This window comes from Hemiscyllium ocellatum, chromosome 3, assembly GCF_020745735.1.
Source record: "Hemiscyllium ocellatum isolate sHemOce1 chromosome 3, sHemOce1.pat.X.cur, whole genome shotgun sequence".
Classification (NCBI taxonomy): Eukaryota; Metazoa; Chordata; class Chondrichthyes; order Orectolobiformes; family Hemiscylliidae; genus Hemiscyllium; species Hemiscyllium ocellatum.
In genome coordinates, this window is record NC_083403.1 from 103,746,523 (window position 1) to 103,763,209 (window position 16,687).

The following is a 16,687-nucleotide window of genomic DNA, read 5'->3' on the forward strand; positions in this document are numbered from 1 at the left end:
ATGGCAAACCCATCAGCGAGGACTGCAATTCTGCCCATGTAATGCAACATAGCATTTTATTTTTCTTACTAATACAACCAATGTCTAATGGGTCAGATAGCCAGAGTTAGATAAGCGATAAGCAGCAGGAACCTCATTAGTGCTTTATTCTAGCAAGTTTAAACATTTTAGCTGATTATCAGAAAGAGTATTCCTATGTACACTGGAAGTCCCTGACAAGTGGCTGTTTCCGTTGGACTGGAATAAGTTGGGTGTGGAGTCTTCAATACAATCAAATTCTACATTCTCAAAAGAAGACCAGTTGCTGAAAATAAAACTGCACAATTAATAAACTGGAGCAGATGATCAAAAATGACTGAAGGGGCTCATAATCTGAATTGATAACCAATGAGTTCGGAAATTCCTACATGTTATGAGCTGGTTTGAGACAGGCAAAAGTCATTTTCACACTACCAGTCAGAATCCCCTCAATTATGGTACTTAATACCAAAACAGAATCATAAGACATTAAAGCCAGCTTGCACCTTTCACTAGTATTTGAAAACTCAAAGACTTTGTTTTAAGAGTCATACATCACGGAAATAGACCTTTCGATCCAATCAGTCCATCCCAACTAGGTTGCTACCTTGCATTTGACCTCCAAACCTTTCCTACTCATGTACTTATTCAAACGTCTTTTAAATATTTTTAGTGGAGAGAAATAGTTCAAAAAAAATTGTACCTTAACATAGTCATTTGTAAATGTCAATTGATTAAGAAATATAAATATCTAGCTTCATATTACTACTCAGGGAAGGAATTTATAGGCTACATTTTCATTTTAACAATTTACAGTATTTAGTTATTGAAGTTTTGATGTATGCAGGACAATGTGGCAGTATGCAGATGTTTTGTGGCACAGCAAAACTTACGTTTTCTCTCTTGCCCCTCGTACAGGAAGATAGCATAAAATGCATTGAATTGTGTAGGATAACAGCATATGAGGGAAGTGGGGAAAAGGGAAAAGATGAGAAGGAACATGGAGGGCAAGGTGGTAAGAGGGGTATCAACGTACAATTCAAGAAAAGTGAAACAGAGAAAGTAGTTATCCATAGTGCAGATTATAAAGTTAGTGCAACAAAGCCTGCTACAGCAAAAAGGGAAGGAATGTAGAATAACTTGAAATTGAGAACAAGGTTTTTGAAGTCAATGCTTAAGGTAGAAAAAGCCAAAGATGCTTGGAAAAGATGAGGCTGTTAACACTGTGCAGATGAAATATTCGTTTATGATTTGTTGAAGTCAAGGGAAAGAAAGGTAGGTAGGGGCGATTTATAGATGTTAAGCTAAGTCGGAAAAGAGCACTGACTCACTGGGGCAGTGCAGTGGAAACCAAGCCCTGTTATTCCGGAGTTGTCACAAGCTAAAGATTTAAAAAATAAACAAAATCCTCATTTACCTGCCTTCTCAATCCAGAATGGCAGATAACATGCACCAGGTTTCTATACCTGGCAAAAGCTACAATTTACTGCAAGTGAATAAATTCTAACACGTAAAACAATTCAGTGGCTCCTGTTCACAAGGGCTGCTAAGACTATTCTTAGGCTGGTCAAAATGCTGCTTCTCAGCCATCCTTTTCTGGAAGCTTCCAATGGTTTCCAAGATGCACAAGCTGACTAGTTCACTTATAAAAGATCTCTGACTTATCAATTAAAACTCGCAGCTTATAACAACTGCTGAACAAAAGGAAAAATGACTTTCTTCAACTGAAGTGGCTCTTTCTGGTGTGAATAGAAAGAGTTCCCAAACTGCTGGCTGCCTGAAGGCTTCTCCCTATCTTTTTCACAACTCTAAGGTGTTCAGTCATCTGAGAAACAATCACAATTATTTGCACACTATTACAGACTAGTCAGGCAGAATCCAAGGAGCAGGAAAATTGACATTTCGGGCAAAAGCCCTTCATCAGGAATGATGAATACTGATGAAGGACTTTTGACCGAAACGTCGATTTTCCTGCTCCTTAGATGCTGCCTGACCTGCTGTGCTTTTCCAGCACCACTCTAATCTCCAGCATCTGCAGCATCCATCTCTGCCCATTATGGACCACTTACCAATCTGCTGTCAACCAACACTGCTTTTGTGCACAAAACTTCAGTTCCAGTTTGTTTTTAAACTTCTCTGACTACTCCTTAAACCAGCAGCTGCATACATAGTAAAATTATCCAGAACCTATGGGACCAGGAATGTGTCAATTGATCAAATATTCCGGATAATCAAGAGGTCCATATAATCAATGTAAAAACAGACACTAATAGAAATGTAATGCAGGGGATATCACTATTATACTTGATTTACAGCATAAATCACAAATAATAATGCAACTTTTCCTTAAATAAGACTTACTGGCAGAGAGTTTTCTCACTTGCAACCTCAAATGACTACAGAGAAATCTTGATTATCCAAATATCAATTATCTGAATTTCGGATTATCTGAAGAAGATCTCAAGGCCCCGATAGAAACATTACATCAAAGGGTGTTTCAACACTGATCACGTCTTTTGTTTACAATGATTAAAAATGAACTCGGCTTACTGAAAAGCTGTTGAGAACAGTCCTGGACATCGATGGGAGCCTAGGCACCATCTCCAAATGACTGACCTCCTGCCTTTTCTCTCTCTCTCTCCTCCCCCCGATACTTTCCCTGGAGTTCTACACAGGGGTGGACCCAAAAGCCCCCTTCCCCAGATAACCTCTCCAACATTGTCCTGTACAGGGCAAAGGTGGAACCTGTCAAAAAGTTGCAATAAAAAAGTGTGTGTTTGTGTTATTTTGAGACTCATCCTCCCCAAAGGCAGAGGCAGTCTTACTGTTGGTGGCCAGTCTGACTGGCCCGGGGATGGTAGGAGGCAAGAGTTGGGGGGTCGTGCACGGTGTGCTGCTGCCTAGTCTCCTGAACAGAGAGTGGACTTAGCAAGTGCTCGTTGTGCCAATCCCACTGAACTGTTTTTTTTTTGGGGGGGTGGTCCCTTATACATAACTGTTTGGCTGCTCAGAAACAAACCCTGAGACAGAGAGAGGGAGCGAGGAAAAAGGAAACTTCAGAAAACTCCGAGCCCAAAGTCAGGCATTAAATCAATTAACCAAATAATCAATTATCCTACCAAAATAGAGCCTGCCCATCTCGCTCGGATAATTGAGGTTCCTCTGTACTTGTACTTTTCAGTACAAGCAGTTCTCCTTTAACACTGTACACTTTTACCTTCCAGCAAAAACCCGCTTAATAGAAAAATCACTTCATAGAAATAATGGGGCCTCTGGGAAAAGAGGGATTAGGGGCAGACCAGCAAAAAATATCACTAACAACATCTCAAAAATCACCCAAAGGTTTAACACAGAATAGCACAGGCTGAATGAAGGTTGCAATTATATTTATTAACGAAACAAGTAAATTTAACATAGTACATTTAATAAATGTAAGAAAGCTGCTATTTGTACAGTATCTGTCACAGAAAGCTGCTCTGTCAGCAGCTGACATTGGTGCATGAGCAGAATAGCACAGACACAGACATCAGGAAATGCGCAGAACGAAGTGCACAAACTGATCCCCACTGGAATCACGCTATTACAAATGGAGGTAAGTGTTACTGAAAATACTGTTCCCTAATTCTTCAGCAGTTATAGCTAAACTGTGCTGCCAAAACATGCGTTATCTCCGAACAATCTGTATATTGTGGTATTTGAGGAGAAATTGACTTGAAATTGAATCAACTGATGATATTTTGGGTGGCCATTCAATTGAACAAATTATATTTACAATGGTGTAAATAAATTAAAAATCAGTAATAACTGTACAGAATAATACCGCAAACTTCATGGTGTTTTGTTAATGTTAATGAAGAGTGTCAGTTAATAAGATGAGGTTAAAACACAGCCTGTTGTATTCACAATGAGTGTCAGATTTCTTGTTTTCAAAAACATGCACTGATTCTTGCAATCCCTGGGTTTAAAACAGTTCTTTTTTTTATTTTGGATATAAATGAGAAAACAAAAACAACAAAGCAAGGATTTTACATGTTAATAGAGGAAGGGGCAAGAGCAGATGAGAGTAATGCTGTGGAGGTGCAAGAAAGTGTACTTGTTAATGGCACAATTATGAAGGAAATTCAGGTTGGGGATCAATATAACAATGCTTTGCAGCTTCTCATTTAGCTGTAAGCCATAGCCTGAACTCTTGACCATATCATATTCCCACTCACCGATCTACAATTTGTCAATCATGAATGGCTCCTAGTTTCTCAGTGCAAAATACTCAAAGCCTTCATTGGCCTCACTCTTCTTTTCCTTTTTAAACACATTCATGGAATATGGGCATCTCTGGCTCGGTTAGTGTTTGTTACCCATCTCTAACTATCCTGGAGAGGGTGGTGGTGAGCTGCCTTCTTGAAACATTGCAGTCCCTTATCCTATATCTGCACAATGGTGATCCACTGTACATTTTCTTTCTCCACAATGACCTCAAGTACTGTCCTCCACCATCCTACCAATTGACAAAATCTTCAAGTAACTTACTCTCACCCCAGAAGATCCTCATTCTTGCTATAACCTTCCCTATTTTAAAAACTTTTACTTCCTAATACTTGCTCCCCAACATTCTTCCAACTCTTGCTTGAGCCAACCCCAAAATAAAGCATTTTTAAATATAAGAAAAACCTCAAAGGGCCTACATAAATATATATGTTGTGCCTGCATGTTCAAAATTGTATGTTTTGCCAATTTTTGCTCCAGAGAAGACATGTTGAGAATCAAATTTATTAAAACTGCTGGCTCTTTCAACTGCAGCCCTGGTGAATTTGACAAGCGTGCACTTACGATCCATTATGTACAGTATATTACAATTGTCTATTTAAAATGCCAGTAGTCTACCCACATATATATTTAATCTAACTCACTTTGTTAATTTCAAAGCCACCTCCTCAGATTCACTCAAGCACTTTGCATTGTTGACAAATCTAACCACTTGACACTAAACCACTGAGCCAAGATTGTTGATGTAAAATCAGACACAGTAGGTGCCAAAATACCAATCTTTGTACAAGTCCGTTCTGCAAAGGCCCTCTGTAATCTTACATTTCGGATATGTCACTGAGGGGTACGATATTTAGGAATTCCATAGGTAACTTTGATCTGCTTAGTGATACAGCAGGCACAAGTGTGCAATGAAGTGTTGAGAGAAGAAGAAAATAAACTGAAAAAAAATCTATTTCTTCAAAAGTCAAAATGGAAAAGTGGCTTCTACCACTAAGCATTCCTGAATTCTTTGAAATATCATACCTCACTCAGATGATGTTTCATTCTACTGTCCCATATAAATACATAATACTATTTAGTAATTTGAACCTTTACTTTTCTGAACAGAAACTTAGTGATTTAATGCTTTTTTCAACACTTTGAAAAACGCAGAAGGTTTTGTAATCTAGTTCAGTAATTTATTTCTTCCTTACACCAGGAGCCAAGTAACTTGAAAGTTTAAATCTCATAGCCAAATATAATGCTTGTTCTAACTCTGCATTTCACAACTCAATGACAAATGCAGTTTACTTATACTTAGAGATGGGTTTGCTACTTTTTGTAAAGTGTTCATATCTTACCAGAGTCATAGTTAGGAGGCTTCATATCCCCTTGATTCAATTCGGTCCCATATTTCAATTTATGATGTTTGGCTCTGAAAGAAATATGCAAAATGTTTATTAGGTTTATAAAACATCTATAAAATCGGTTTTGTTTTATAAGAAACCAAGTTATCCTGAACTAATGCAGCGCACACCAATCCTTTGGCCAGCAAAACAATTCCCAGAGCAAAAAAACCAAAAAGAATTAGAGCAGAGAACCATGGAAGTAAAAAAAAATAACAAGACAAACTCGAGAGAAATACTTTCAAAGAACTGAACAGCTAAACATGAGAAATAAGACTAGGGGTGGCCATATTGCCCTTACACAGTTGGGTTAAGATCTCAATTTTCAATGTTTTCCACTATTGAATGCCTTTAATTCTCGGGGCAGATAATTTCAAAGATTCACAACCCTCTGAGTACAGTCATTTCATAATTTCAATCCCGAAATGCCTCATGTCAGAACTGAGATTCCTGCTCTAAATTCCAAAGCTGGTCGGGGATGTGGAGTGGGGTGGTCTGTGTTGGGGTATTAAAAGGCTGCAAATTGGTGGATTTTAAAGGGCACTTGAGTTCTCACGTATTAAAACAACTATCAGAAACCTTCCTTCAATTGTCACTCGAAAGAATTTTTGTATTGCGTATAAAGCGTTTAATTTTTCCATAAAAAAAAGGCTCTGCCGATACAAAGTCATGCTTTATGATCTCAATAGCACTCTTCCCTCACCTCTAAATCCAGCAGATAGGGGAAAAATATATTACATTTTTTCAACACTGTATTTTATATTAAAGCCTCAGAGGTCTCTGACATTTAAAACACAATCGTACATCTTTAAATACCACAAAGTTACTGTATTGAGTTTTTGTTTTTGACTGTTTACTTAGACAATGTTCATTACATCATCCAGCTATTTTATTGCAAATATAACATATTATCTGAATGTATTTCTAGCTACCAAAGTCAGATAATGACAGTATATTCCAGTCAGCCAGAGTTCAGTTGCAAGGCTTCTTCTCCTATTCCTTACACTGAGATGAATCATTTAACACTTTTCCACACTGAATTTCTTTTTACTTTTTTCCTGGAAACCTGTTTATGTCCTCTTGCTCTTAGGTTTTGTCTTCCTCATTACTGTCATTCTCCAATTTGGCGTCAACTGCAATTTTGACACCATATATCGAATTTTCTAGTCCAAATCATTTGAGAGTGTGGTGAACACCGATTCCAGTACATATATTGCACATACACTACATCACCACTTCTGGGTAATGCAATAGATTTGTCTCAATTCTAAAACTTAGAGTTAACTTTTGTTGCTAACTTTCAGTACATTCTACAACCTTATGAAAGACATTCTGTAAGTGCATACGCAAAAGCCTATTGGTTATCTTACTAGATTAATATCCAGAGGCCAGCATAATGGTCTGGGTCATGAGATCATACCCCAGTGAGCAATTTCAGTTCAATTCATTAATATATTTGGATTAAAAATCTAGGCTCAGTAATCTAGTAATGATGACTAAGGAACTAATAATAAAAACCCAGATTGTTCACTAAAACCCTTTAAGAAAGGTAACTAATTGTCCTTACTTGATCTGGTCTACACGTGATTGAAGACTAATAGCAAGGTAATCGATTCTCAACCTGATCTTTCTTTTTAAAAAAAGTCAATAAGATTGGTGAAATGTGATCTTAGAATGCATGTGAACTCTGACGACTGTGACTAATAAAACTGGGTTACATTTTAGAAAGGACTACATCTGTTAGTCAGTCATAGAGATGAACAGCATGGAAACAGATCCTTCATCCAACTCGCCAATGCCAACCAGATTTTAAAAACAAATCTAGTCCCGTATCCCTCTAAACCCTTCCTAAACATGTACCCATTCAAATGACTTTTCTTCCTCCTTTTTAAGTGTTGTTTTGATCTTCGCCCAACCCCCACAAAGCTCCAAAACAATGCAGTAGCTTATAAAACAGTAATTATTTCTCCTAGAATTCGAGGAAATCAGCTCCAACACTGAAAGTACCTCCAAATACGAGCATCTCTTACAGCCACAATTACTTCCCATGCTTCATCTTGGATTCCGCAGAATCCTTCCCCTATCATTATTTCTTTTCATATTTAGCTTTAATATATGGATAAAGCTGTATCTTCTCTTTCATGAAAGAAACCCAACTGCCCAGGTTTTGTGCCGTTCATGCCACTGACAGCCAGCCACAAAGTGTTTTCATGGACTATAGAAAAGTTTATTAAAATCCACCGTCTAATCCTGGATGTCATCCTCTAAAGGGACACGGTGACATCTTGTGAACATGACAAGAAACAATGCCCTTCAACCAACTGGATTGAAGAATCATCATTGCGGCTTGCAGAATCTAAAGCAGGAAGCATAAATTAGATTCAAATAACATGAATTAAGCAGAACAAAAATTGGGAGAAACAGACAGGATTAACAGAGAGGTAGAAGGCAAACAAATGATATTCCTAAAATCTCCAATAATAATTATCTTATGAAGAAATGGGACTCCAAATTTACGAACTTCAATCTACAAAGCAAACGAGATTGTTTGGCAGTATTTATCAGTCATCACATCATAAATGTGCGACTTACTCCTGAAAAGACGAGCCCTAACTTTTTTTTTGCTATAGTTTGCAATTTAAGAGTGACAACTGTTATGGTATACCATGAAGAGGAGAGAGGAGAGATGAGTGTTTTGGGTGTCAACTTTCTATGGTTAAATATTCAAGTATGGATGCCATAACTCTATAATAATGAGCAATGCTAGCCTCTTCATTATTGTTAATTCAAAGTCCAGGCCTTAATTTATTCTTTGTAAATACGATACGTCTGGACCAATGCTGAATTCAAAGATGCTGCTGCTCACATTTTGTTATTTCATGGGGTGCATGTTATTGCAAGAACCAGTAATTTGCTGTTCCTCCCTAATTGCACTTGATGAACTAGTGGTGAACTACCTCGTGAATTGCTGTAGTCAACATCAACATTCAAAGGGTCAGAAACTGAATTAAGCCAGCCTGTTAAATATAAGTATTTAAATACAAGAGGAGCTCAGAGGCTTGGAATTCAGCAACAATTAACTTACATCCTAACTCCCTAAAGCCAGAAGTGTAATAGAATACAGTCCACTTGCCGACAAGAATGCAGCTCCAAAACCATCAGGACAAAGCAATCTACTTGTTTGGTACCCAAAAACCTCCTAAATCATTATCTCCCTCTACCAGTTAGGCATAGTGGCAGTGGTGTGCACAATCCACAAGATACACTGCAGTACCTCCCAGTTTCTGGTCAACGGTAATCAAATGGATTTGAATAGTGAGGGATTCAGCAAAGAAGTGCAAGCTAGGTAGATTGCCACACTAAATTTCCTCTAGAGCCCAGGGATGTGCAGGTTAGGTGGATTAGCCGTGGAAAATGTAGGGTTACAGGGAAAGGATGGTGGGTTTGGGTGAGATGCTCTTCCGAGAGAGCATGTGGATTTGTTGGACCGATTGGCATGCTTTCATACTGTAGGGATTTTATGATCTATGAAATGCTACCTGCCACTTACCAGCCCAAACTTAAATGTTGAACAGGTCTTGCTGCATGCAGGTTGTAAGAACATACGCAGGAACAAGAGTAAGTCATTGGCTCCTTGATCATGAACAGCCCAATAAAACAGTACAGGCCCTCAATGTTGTACTAGCCTTTTATCCTACTCTAAGATCAGACTAACCTGCATACCTTTCATTGTACTACCTTCCCTATGCCTATCTAGGAGTCACTTCAATATACCTATTGTATCTGACTCTATCATCACTGCTGGCAGCGTCTTTCACCACTCCCTGTGTAAAGAACCTACCCCTCTGACATCTCCCCTAAACATTCCTCCAATCACCTGAAAGTTATGCTCCCTTGTGATAGACATTTCCGCCATGGGAAAAAGTCTCTGGCTATCCACTATCTGATGTGCCTCTCATCATCTTGTAAACCTCCATCAAGTCACCTCTCATCCTTCTTTGCTCCAGAAATGTAGAAGACATTTCTCCAATCCAGACAGTATCCTGATAAATCTCCTCTGACCCATCTCTAAACCTTCCAGATATTTCCTATGATGAGGCAACCAGAACTGAACACAATATTCCATGTGTGGTCTAACCAGGGCTCTATACAGCTGCAACATAACTTTGCTGCTCTTAAACTCAATCCCCCTGTAAATGAAAGCCAACATGCCATATACCTTCTTAAGGACCCTATCGATCTGGGCGGCAACTGAGAGAGATCTATAAACCTGGATCCCAACATCCCTCTGTTCCACCACACTGCCACAAATCTTGCCTTTAACCCTGTAATCTACATTCAAATTCAACCTTACAAAGTGAATCATTTCACACTTTTCCAGTCGAACTCTATCTGCCACTTATCAGCCCAGCTCTGCATCCTGTCAATGTCTTGTTGCAACCTACTACAGCCCTCCACACTATTGACAACTCCACCAATCTTTGTGCCATCAGCAAACTTACTAACCCACCTTCCACTTCCTCATCCAAGTCATTTATAAAAATCACAAAAAGCAGACGTCCCAGAACCGATCCCTGCGGAACACCACTGGTCACCGAGCTACAGTCTAAATACTTTCCATCTGTCACCACCCTCTGTCTTCTGTAGGCCAGCCAATTCTGTATCCAGACAGACAGCTTTCCCTGTATCCCATGCCTCCTGACTTTCTGAATGAGCCTACCATGAGAATCCTTATTAAATGCCTTGCTAAAATCCATTTACACCACGTTCACTGCTCTACCTTCATCAATGTGTTTCGTCACATCCTCAAAGAATTCAATAAGATCTGTGAGGCATGACCTCACAAAGCCATGCTGACTATCTCTATTCAAACTATGGTTTTCCAAGTAATCATAAATCCTGTCTCTCAGATGGAATACTTTGCCCACCACTGACGCAAGACTGACTGGTGTGTGATTCCCAGGATTATTCCTATTCCCTATCTTGAACAAAGGAATACTTGTCAACCTCCTATCTTCTGGTACTATTCCAGTGGACAGTGAGGACACAAAGATAATCGCCAAAGTTGCAGCAATTTCCTCCCTCATTTCCTGTAGTAACCTTGGGTATATCCCATCTGGCCCGAGAGATTTATCTATCCTTATGTTTTTCAAAATTTTCAGTACATCCTCCATCCTAACATCAACCTGTTCGAGCATATCAGTCTGCTTCACGTTGTCCTCAGAAACATCAAGGTCCCTCTCAGCAGTGAATACAGAAGCAAAGTATTCATTAAAGAACCCCCCCACCTCCTCCTATTCCAGGTGCAAGTTCCCTCCACTATCTCTGATCGGCCCTACCCTCACTCTGGCCATCCTCTTGTTCCTCACAAAGTGTAGAATGCCATAGGGTTTTCCATAATCCTACTCGCTAAAGCTTTTTCATGCCTCCTTCTAGCTCTCCTAAGTCCACCCTTCAGTTCCTTCCTGGCTACCTTGTAACCCTCTAGAGTCCTGTCTGATCCTTGCATCCTCAACCTTAAGTAAGCTTCCTCCTTCCTCTTGTCTAGATGTGCCACATCACCTACCATCCCTTCCTTGCCTCAGTGGAACAAACCTGTCCAGCATTATCAGCAGGTGCTTCCTAGACAACCTACACATTTCTATTGTGCATTTCTCAGAGAACATCTGTTCCCAATTTAGGTGCCCCAATTCCTGGCTAATAGCATTGTAACTTCCCTCCCCCAATTAAATACTTTCCCATACCGTCTGCTTCGATTCCTCTCCATGACTACAGTAAAGGTCATGGAGTTGTAATCACTATCACCGAAATGCTCTCCCAGCAAGAAATCTGACACCTGGTATGGTTCATTGCCAAGCACCAAATCCAATATGGGCTGCCCTCTCGTTGGCTTATCGATATATTGCGTCAGGAACCCTTCCTGGATACACCTGACAAAAATTGTTTCATCCAAACTATTTGAATTAAGTAGGTTCCAAGCAATATGAGGGAAGTTAAAGTCAACCATGACAATAACCTTGTTACTCTGCACCTTTCCAAAATCTGCCTCTCAACATGCTCCTCTGTGTCTCTGTTGCTATTGGGGGGTCTGTAAAAGACTCCCAATAAAGTGACTGCTCCTTTCCACACTGACTGCAGACAAACACTCCTCGATGACCACCCCCCCCTTCTGCAGCTGTGATACTATCCCTGATTAAAAATGCCACTCCTCCACCTCTTTAACCTTCCCCCCACTATTGCTTTTGAAACATCCAAAACCTGGAACATTCAACAACCATTCCCATCCCTGTGATATCCAAGTCTCCATAATGGTCACAACATCATAGTTCTAAGTACTGATCCATGATCTGAGTTCGTCACACTTATTCCTGATACTTCTTGCATTAAAATAGACACTAAAATATTAAATAAGATCGTTGTTCACATGATTGTGGCCTCAACTCCACTTTTCTATCTGCCCAATCAGTACTCATGACTATTTTCAAAATCCTCTGCGCTTGCCCTGTCAGGCATGTGCAGATTGTTAGATTTGTAAAATGCCATACATATAGGCCCAATCTTTCCTCATATGGCAATCCATTCATTATAGGAATCAGCCTGGTGAACTCTCTCCAAACTGCTTCTAATGCAAGTATATCCCTCCTTAGTAAGGTGACGAAAATCTTACAGTAGGTAGTACTCTAGGTATTGCTTCACCAATTGTTTCCTGAAGAAGGGCTTATGCCCGAAACGTCAATTCTCCTGCTCCTTTGATGCTGCCTGACCTGCTGTGCTTTTCCAGCAATACATTTTTCAGTATTGTTTCATCAATGCCCTGTACAGTTTGTAGTACAATTTTCCGAGCTTTCATCTTCAAGCTATTGCCAAAAAGGCCATGCTGTTACCTTCATAATTGCTTGCTGTACCTGCATGCTCATTCTTAGTGATTTGTGTACAAGGACATCCTAATTCCTCTACATGGCAATATCTTGCAGTCTTGATAATAAGACTATAAGAAATAGAATCAGGAGAAGGCCATTCAGCCCCTCAAAAGTTTGCACTACAATTCAATAGGATCATGACTGATAGGACATTTCCCACTTTCCTGCCTTTTCCCATTTGATTTCCGTACTGATCAAAAATTTCTCTCAGCCTTAGATATGCACAAAGACTCTGGCCCACTGTAGAGTCATAGTGGCAAGGAGTTCGAAAGACACTCAACCGAAGAAATTGCTCATCTTGTTTTAAATGGGTGCCCATTTATTCTGAGACTATACCCTTGGTCTTAGACTCTCCACGAGGGGAAACATCCTCTCAGCATTTACCCTGTCAAGTCCTTTAAGAATCCTACATGCTTCAATGAGATTATTTCTTATTTTTTTAAGCTCCAAAGAGTAGATGTCTAACCTGCAAAAACTTTGCTCCTAAGGCAACCCCTCATTCTAATTTCCCATCCCTGCTGCCAAAGCAGACAACCTCTCATTTTCTCAATATTTGCAAAATTAATCTGTCTATATCACTTGGCAGACTTTTTGTACATTCTTCACATCTTGCTTATCCACCTATCTAAACATCATTAACAAATTTGGTTACAATAGTCAATTCATCTAAGTGTGACTCAAAACTGACTCCCATGGTTACTGAAGTTTTAAGATCTGAACAGCAGTATTTCCTCTAAGCTGCACAGCCACTTCAAGGTTCCTGCAACTGCTGAAAATTAATTTGAAAATTGAGCTTACTGAGGTAACCATATTTTTATAAAGATGCAGTTAAACATATACAGGTCAGAAACTAGATATTCAGTTTTGACTGGCTAACCTCTGAAATCCACCAAGTTGTTCTACTAACTCAAGTCAGGAATGATATGAAATACCCTTAACAAACATTCTTGAGGGGGGGTCACAGCTTCAATAACATTTGGGAAGCCTAACATCATTCACGATAAAGCAGCATTCTTTTGTGGCATCTCATCCACTAACCTAAACATTCACTGTTCCACTACCAGTATATTGTAGTTACAGTGTATACTACTGAAAGTATGTACTTGCAGCAACATACCAACTCTCTCCAGCAGCAGTGACCAAACTGCTCAATGTGGGCAGCAGGTGCAAAAGTACACTGTCACCTCCAAAAGGAAACAATCCCAGCTTGAGCAAATATCACTGCTCGCTCAATGTCACTGAGCTCAAAATCTCAGAACTTCTTCCCTGACAGCATGACCAAAGCAAAGTTAAAGAATCTCCAAATTCTAGAAACAACTAGGGTTGGGTAAATGAATATTAACCTTTGTAACAATATACTATATCAAAACTCTTCACATGCGCCAATAAGAGCAAAGTTTTAATTGTGAATACCTAATAAAGAAACTGGTAACAAATTAAGCATATACACAATCACACTCGCCCATATTCCTCTTTATGAAAGGTAGCTATCCAGCAACAGGAAATGCCTACAGTAATGAAATAAATTAAGCTCAAGCGCTTGCCTTTCAAAAATGACCAAACTGACTTATAGCCTGCTTCTGAATGTTAGTTGAAAATGAAAATCTATGCAGTCAACAGCCCAGTTTTAAGGTCTACTATAACTACCACAGAATTCATACAAATATAAAATAATGAGGACACTAAAAATCTGAAATCAATGCACACTGCTGAAAACATTCCATAGGTCTGGCAGCATTTATAGAGAGAAAAATAGAGCAAATTTTTTAGACTGATGAAGTGTTAACTCCGCCTTTCCCTCCAGGTAGTGCCAAAATGTTGAATATTTCTAACATTTTCTGTTATTATTCTCAAAGCTTTACGTATAAACCTGACTTTTTTAGGAATGTGAACATGAAATAGAAAATATAACTTATTTTAACAGTTCTTCTCAATGTGAAAAACAGTATACAAGTCTATACGAGTTTACAATATTTATTTCACAAGAACAGGAATCTTCAAATTGAAGAACTTAGATGTGTTTTGTTTACTGAGGTAGATTTTTGTTATGTCTGGAGTGTAGTCATTAAAAAAGTCACACCTTTCCTGTTTTAAAGCATATTCAAGCATTTTAATTCTTCTAACCAAATCCTTCTTCAGGTTCTCCTGGCCTTTTCTCTCTCCTTGCAAGAATGAGATCTGCGCCTGAAATGATAAAGAGGAGCATCAGCTACCTATATCTATAAGAAAGAGAAAGATTCAGGTTGACAATTTTAGATTTAAAAGCATTTGAAAACATTTGTCTGGCAAAGTAGTAATATACCATCTCAAAGGTAAAATTGATAGTCACCATACATGATGCAAATGCAGGTCATTAAATTGAATGATTAAAGTCATAATTTAATGCAATAAAAGATTAATCACAATTTTTTTTTACCAACTCCATTTGCAATATAAAAATCTTCTTTAAAGGTGAGCAATGAGGCAAGGACTTAACATATCACGCCAAGATGCTGTACCGCTAAAATAGAGAACCATTATCTCTTTGTAGTGGAGAAGAAATGCCTTTTAACAGAAAGCAAAATTGCACTGTTGTATAATTTGTTGACAACACTCATTTTGGCTACACCTTCCTCATCATTCCATATCCTTAAGATGTGAAAGGCTAGAGGGAATAGGTTTTTAAATTTTATTTCAAGTTCCTATTCAAGCACTGAAAATGATATAATTAATCTGAAATTGATATAGAAATTCTAGGATTGTACAAATGGATTGCTGTTGACCGGCAGACATCGACGCATTACTTCAGTGTAATGATAGATTGGAGATGCCATTATAGATTAGAGTTATGGGTAGAATCATAAAATCATACAGGATGGAAACAAATACTTCGATCCAACTTGTCCATCTAGGTTTCCTAAACTGAACTAGTCTTATTTGCCGGCAGCATTTGGCCCATACCCCTCTAAAACATTCCCATTCGTGTACCTGTCCAAATGTCTTTAAAATGTGTGTATCCATCTCAACCACATTCTTTGGCAGTCCATTCCATATACACACCACCGTGTATGTGAAAAAGTTGCCCCTCAGGCCCCTTTCACCTTAAACATAACCCAAGTAGCTTTGGACTCCTCTATCCTGGGAAAAATACCTTTACTATGCTCCTCAGGATTTTATAAACCTTTATAAGGTCAGCCCCTCAACCTCCTTTCTCCGGGGAAAAAAGTCCCATCCCACCCAACTTCTCCTTGTAACTCAAGCCCTCCAGCATTGGTAACATGCTTTTAAATCATTTTTGTATCAGGGTGACCAGTACTATATGCAATACTCCAAACGTGGCCTCATCAATATCTTGTTTGGGTATACATGATGCCCCAACTTCAATACTCAATGCTCTGATCATCAAAGGCAAGTGTGCTAAATACCTTCTTCACCACCCTGTCTGGGATGCCACTTTCAAGGAACTATTACTCAAACCCCAAGGTCCCTCTATCATTTCTGGGAGAAGTTTTAAGTCATGCATTGCAGAGCCCTCACAGAGGGAAAAACATAATTGACCGCATTCTCACCAATGCTGCAGATGCATCCGCCCATGAAGTATTGGTAAAACTGACCACTGCACAGAACTTGTGGACTCAAAGTCCCATCTTCATGTTGAGAATACCCACCATGGTGTTGCATGGCATCATCATCATGCTAAAAGGGCAGACTTGGAATAAATCTAGCAACTCAAGACTGGGCATAATTGAGGCTCTGTGGGACATCAACAATAGCAGATTCATACACCAACACAATCTGCAAATTTGTGGCCCAGCATATCTGCCGCTCAACCATTACCAACAAGCCAAAGGATCAGGACTGGTTCAATGGAGAGTTCAGGAGGGCAAGCAAAGGCTGAGCACTTCGGTTCCAAAAAATTATACCGAACCATTCACAACAGAAGGGACAGCTGGAAAATGGGAAGCCTTCAAAAAGAAGATAACAAGAGCCCAGGGACAGTACATTCTTGTTAGGGTGAAGGGAATGCTGGATGACTTTTGTCAAGAATAAGGAGGAAGCATGTGTCAGGTACAGACAACAGACATCAAGTGAATCCTTCCAAGAGCATTGAGGCAGTAG

The 16,687-nt window shown here is 39.2% G+C and overlaps 1 protein-coding gene across 1 annotated transcript in view; it reads right to left on the reverse strand.

Annotated features, from left to right (window-relative positions):
• strn (striatin, calmodulin binding protein) overlaps nt 1-16,687 on the reverse strand; it is a 146,707-nt gene that overhangs the window by 75,270 nt on the left and 54,750 nt on the right. The window contains exons 2-3 of the mRNA XM_060852478.1: nt 14,670-14,773; nt 5,625-5,698 (exon numbers count right to left, since the gene is read on the reverse strand). Of these exons, the coding sequence (XP_060708461.1) occupies nt 5,625-5,698; nt 14,670-14,773 (178 nt within the window). The remainder of the gene's footprint in view (nt 1-5,624; nt 5,699-14,669; nt 14,774-16,687) is intronic.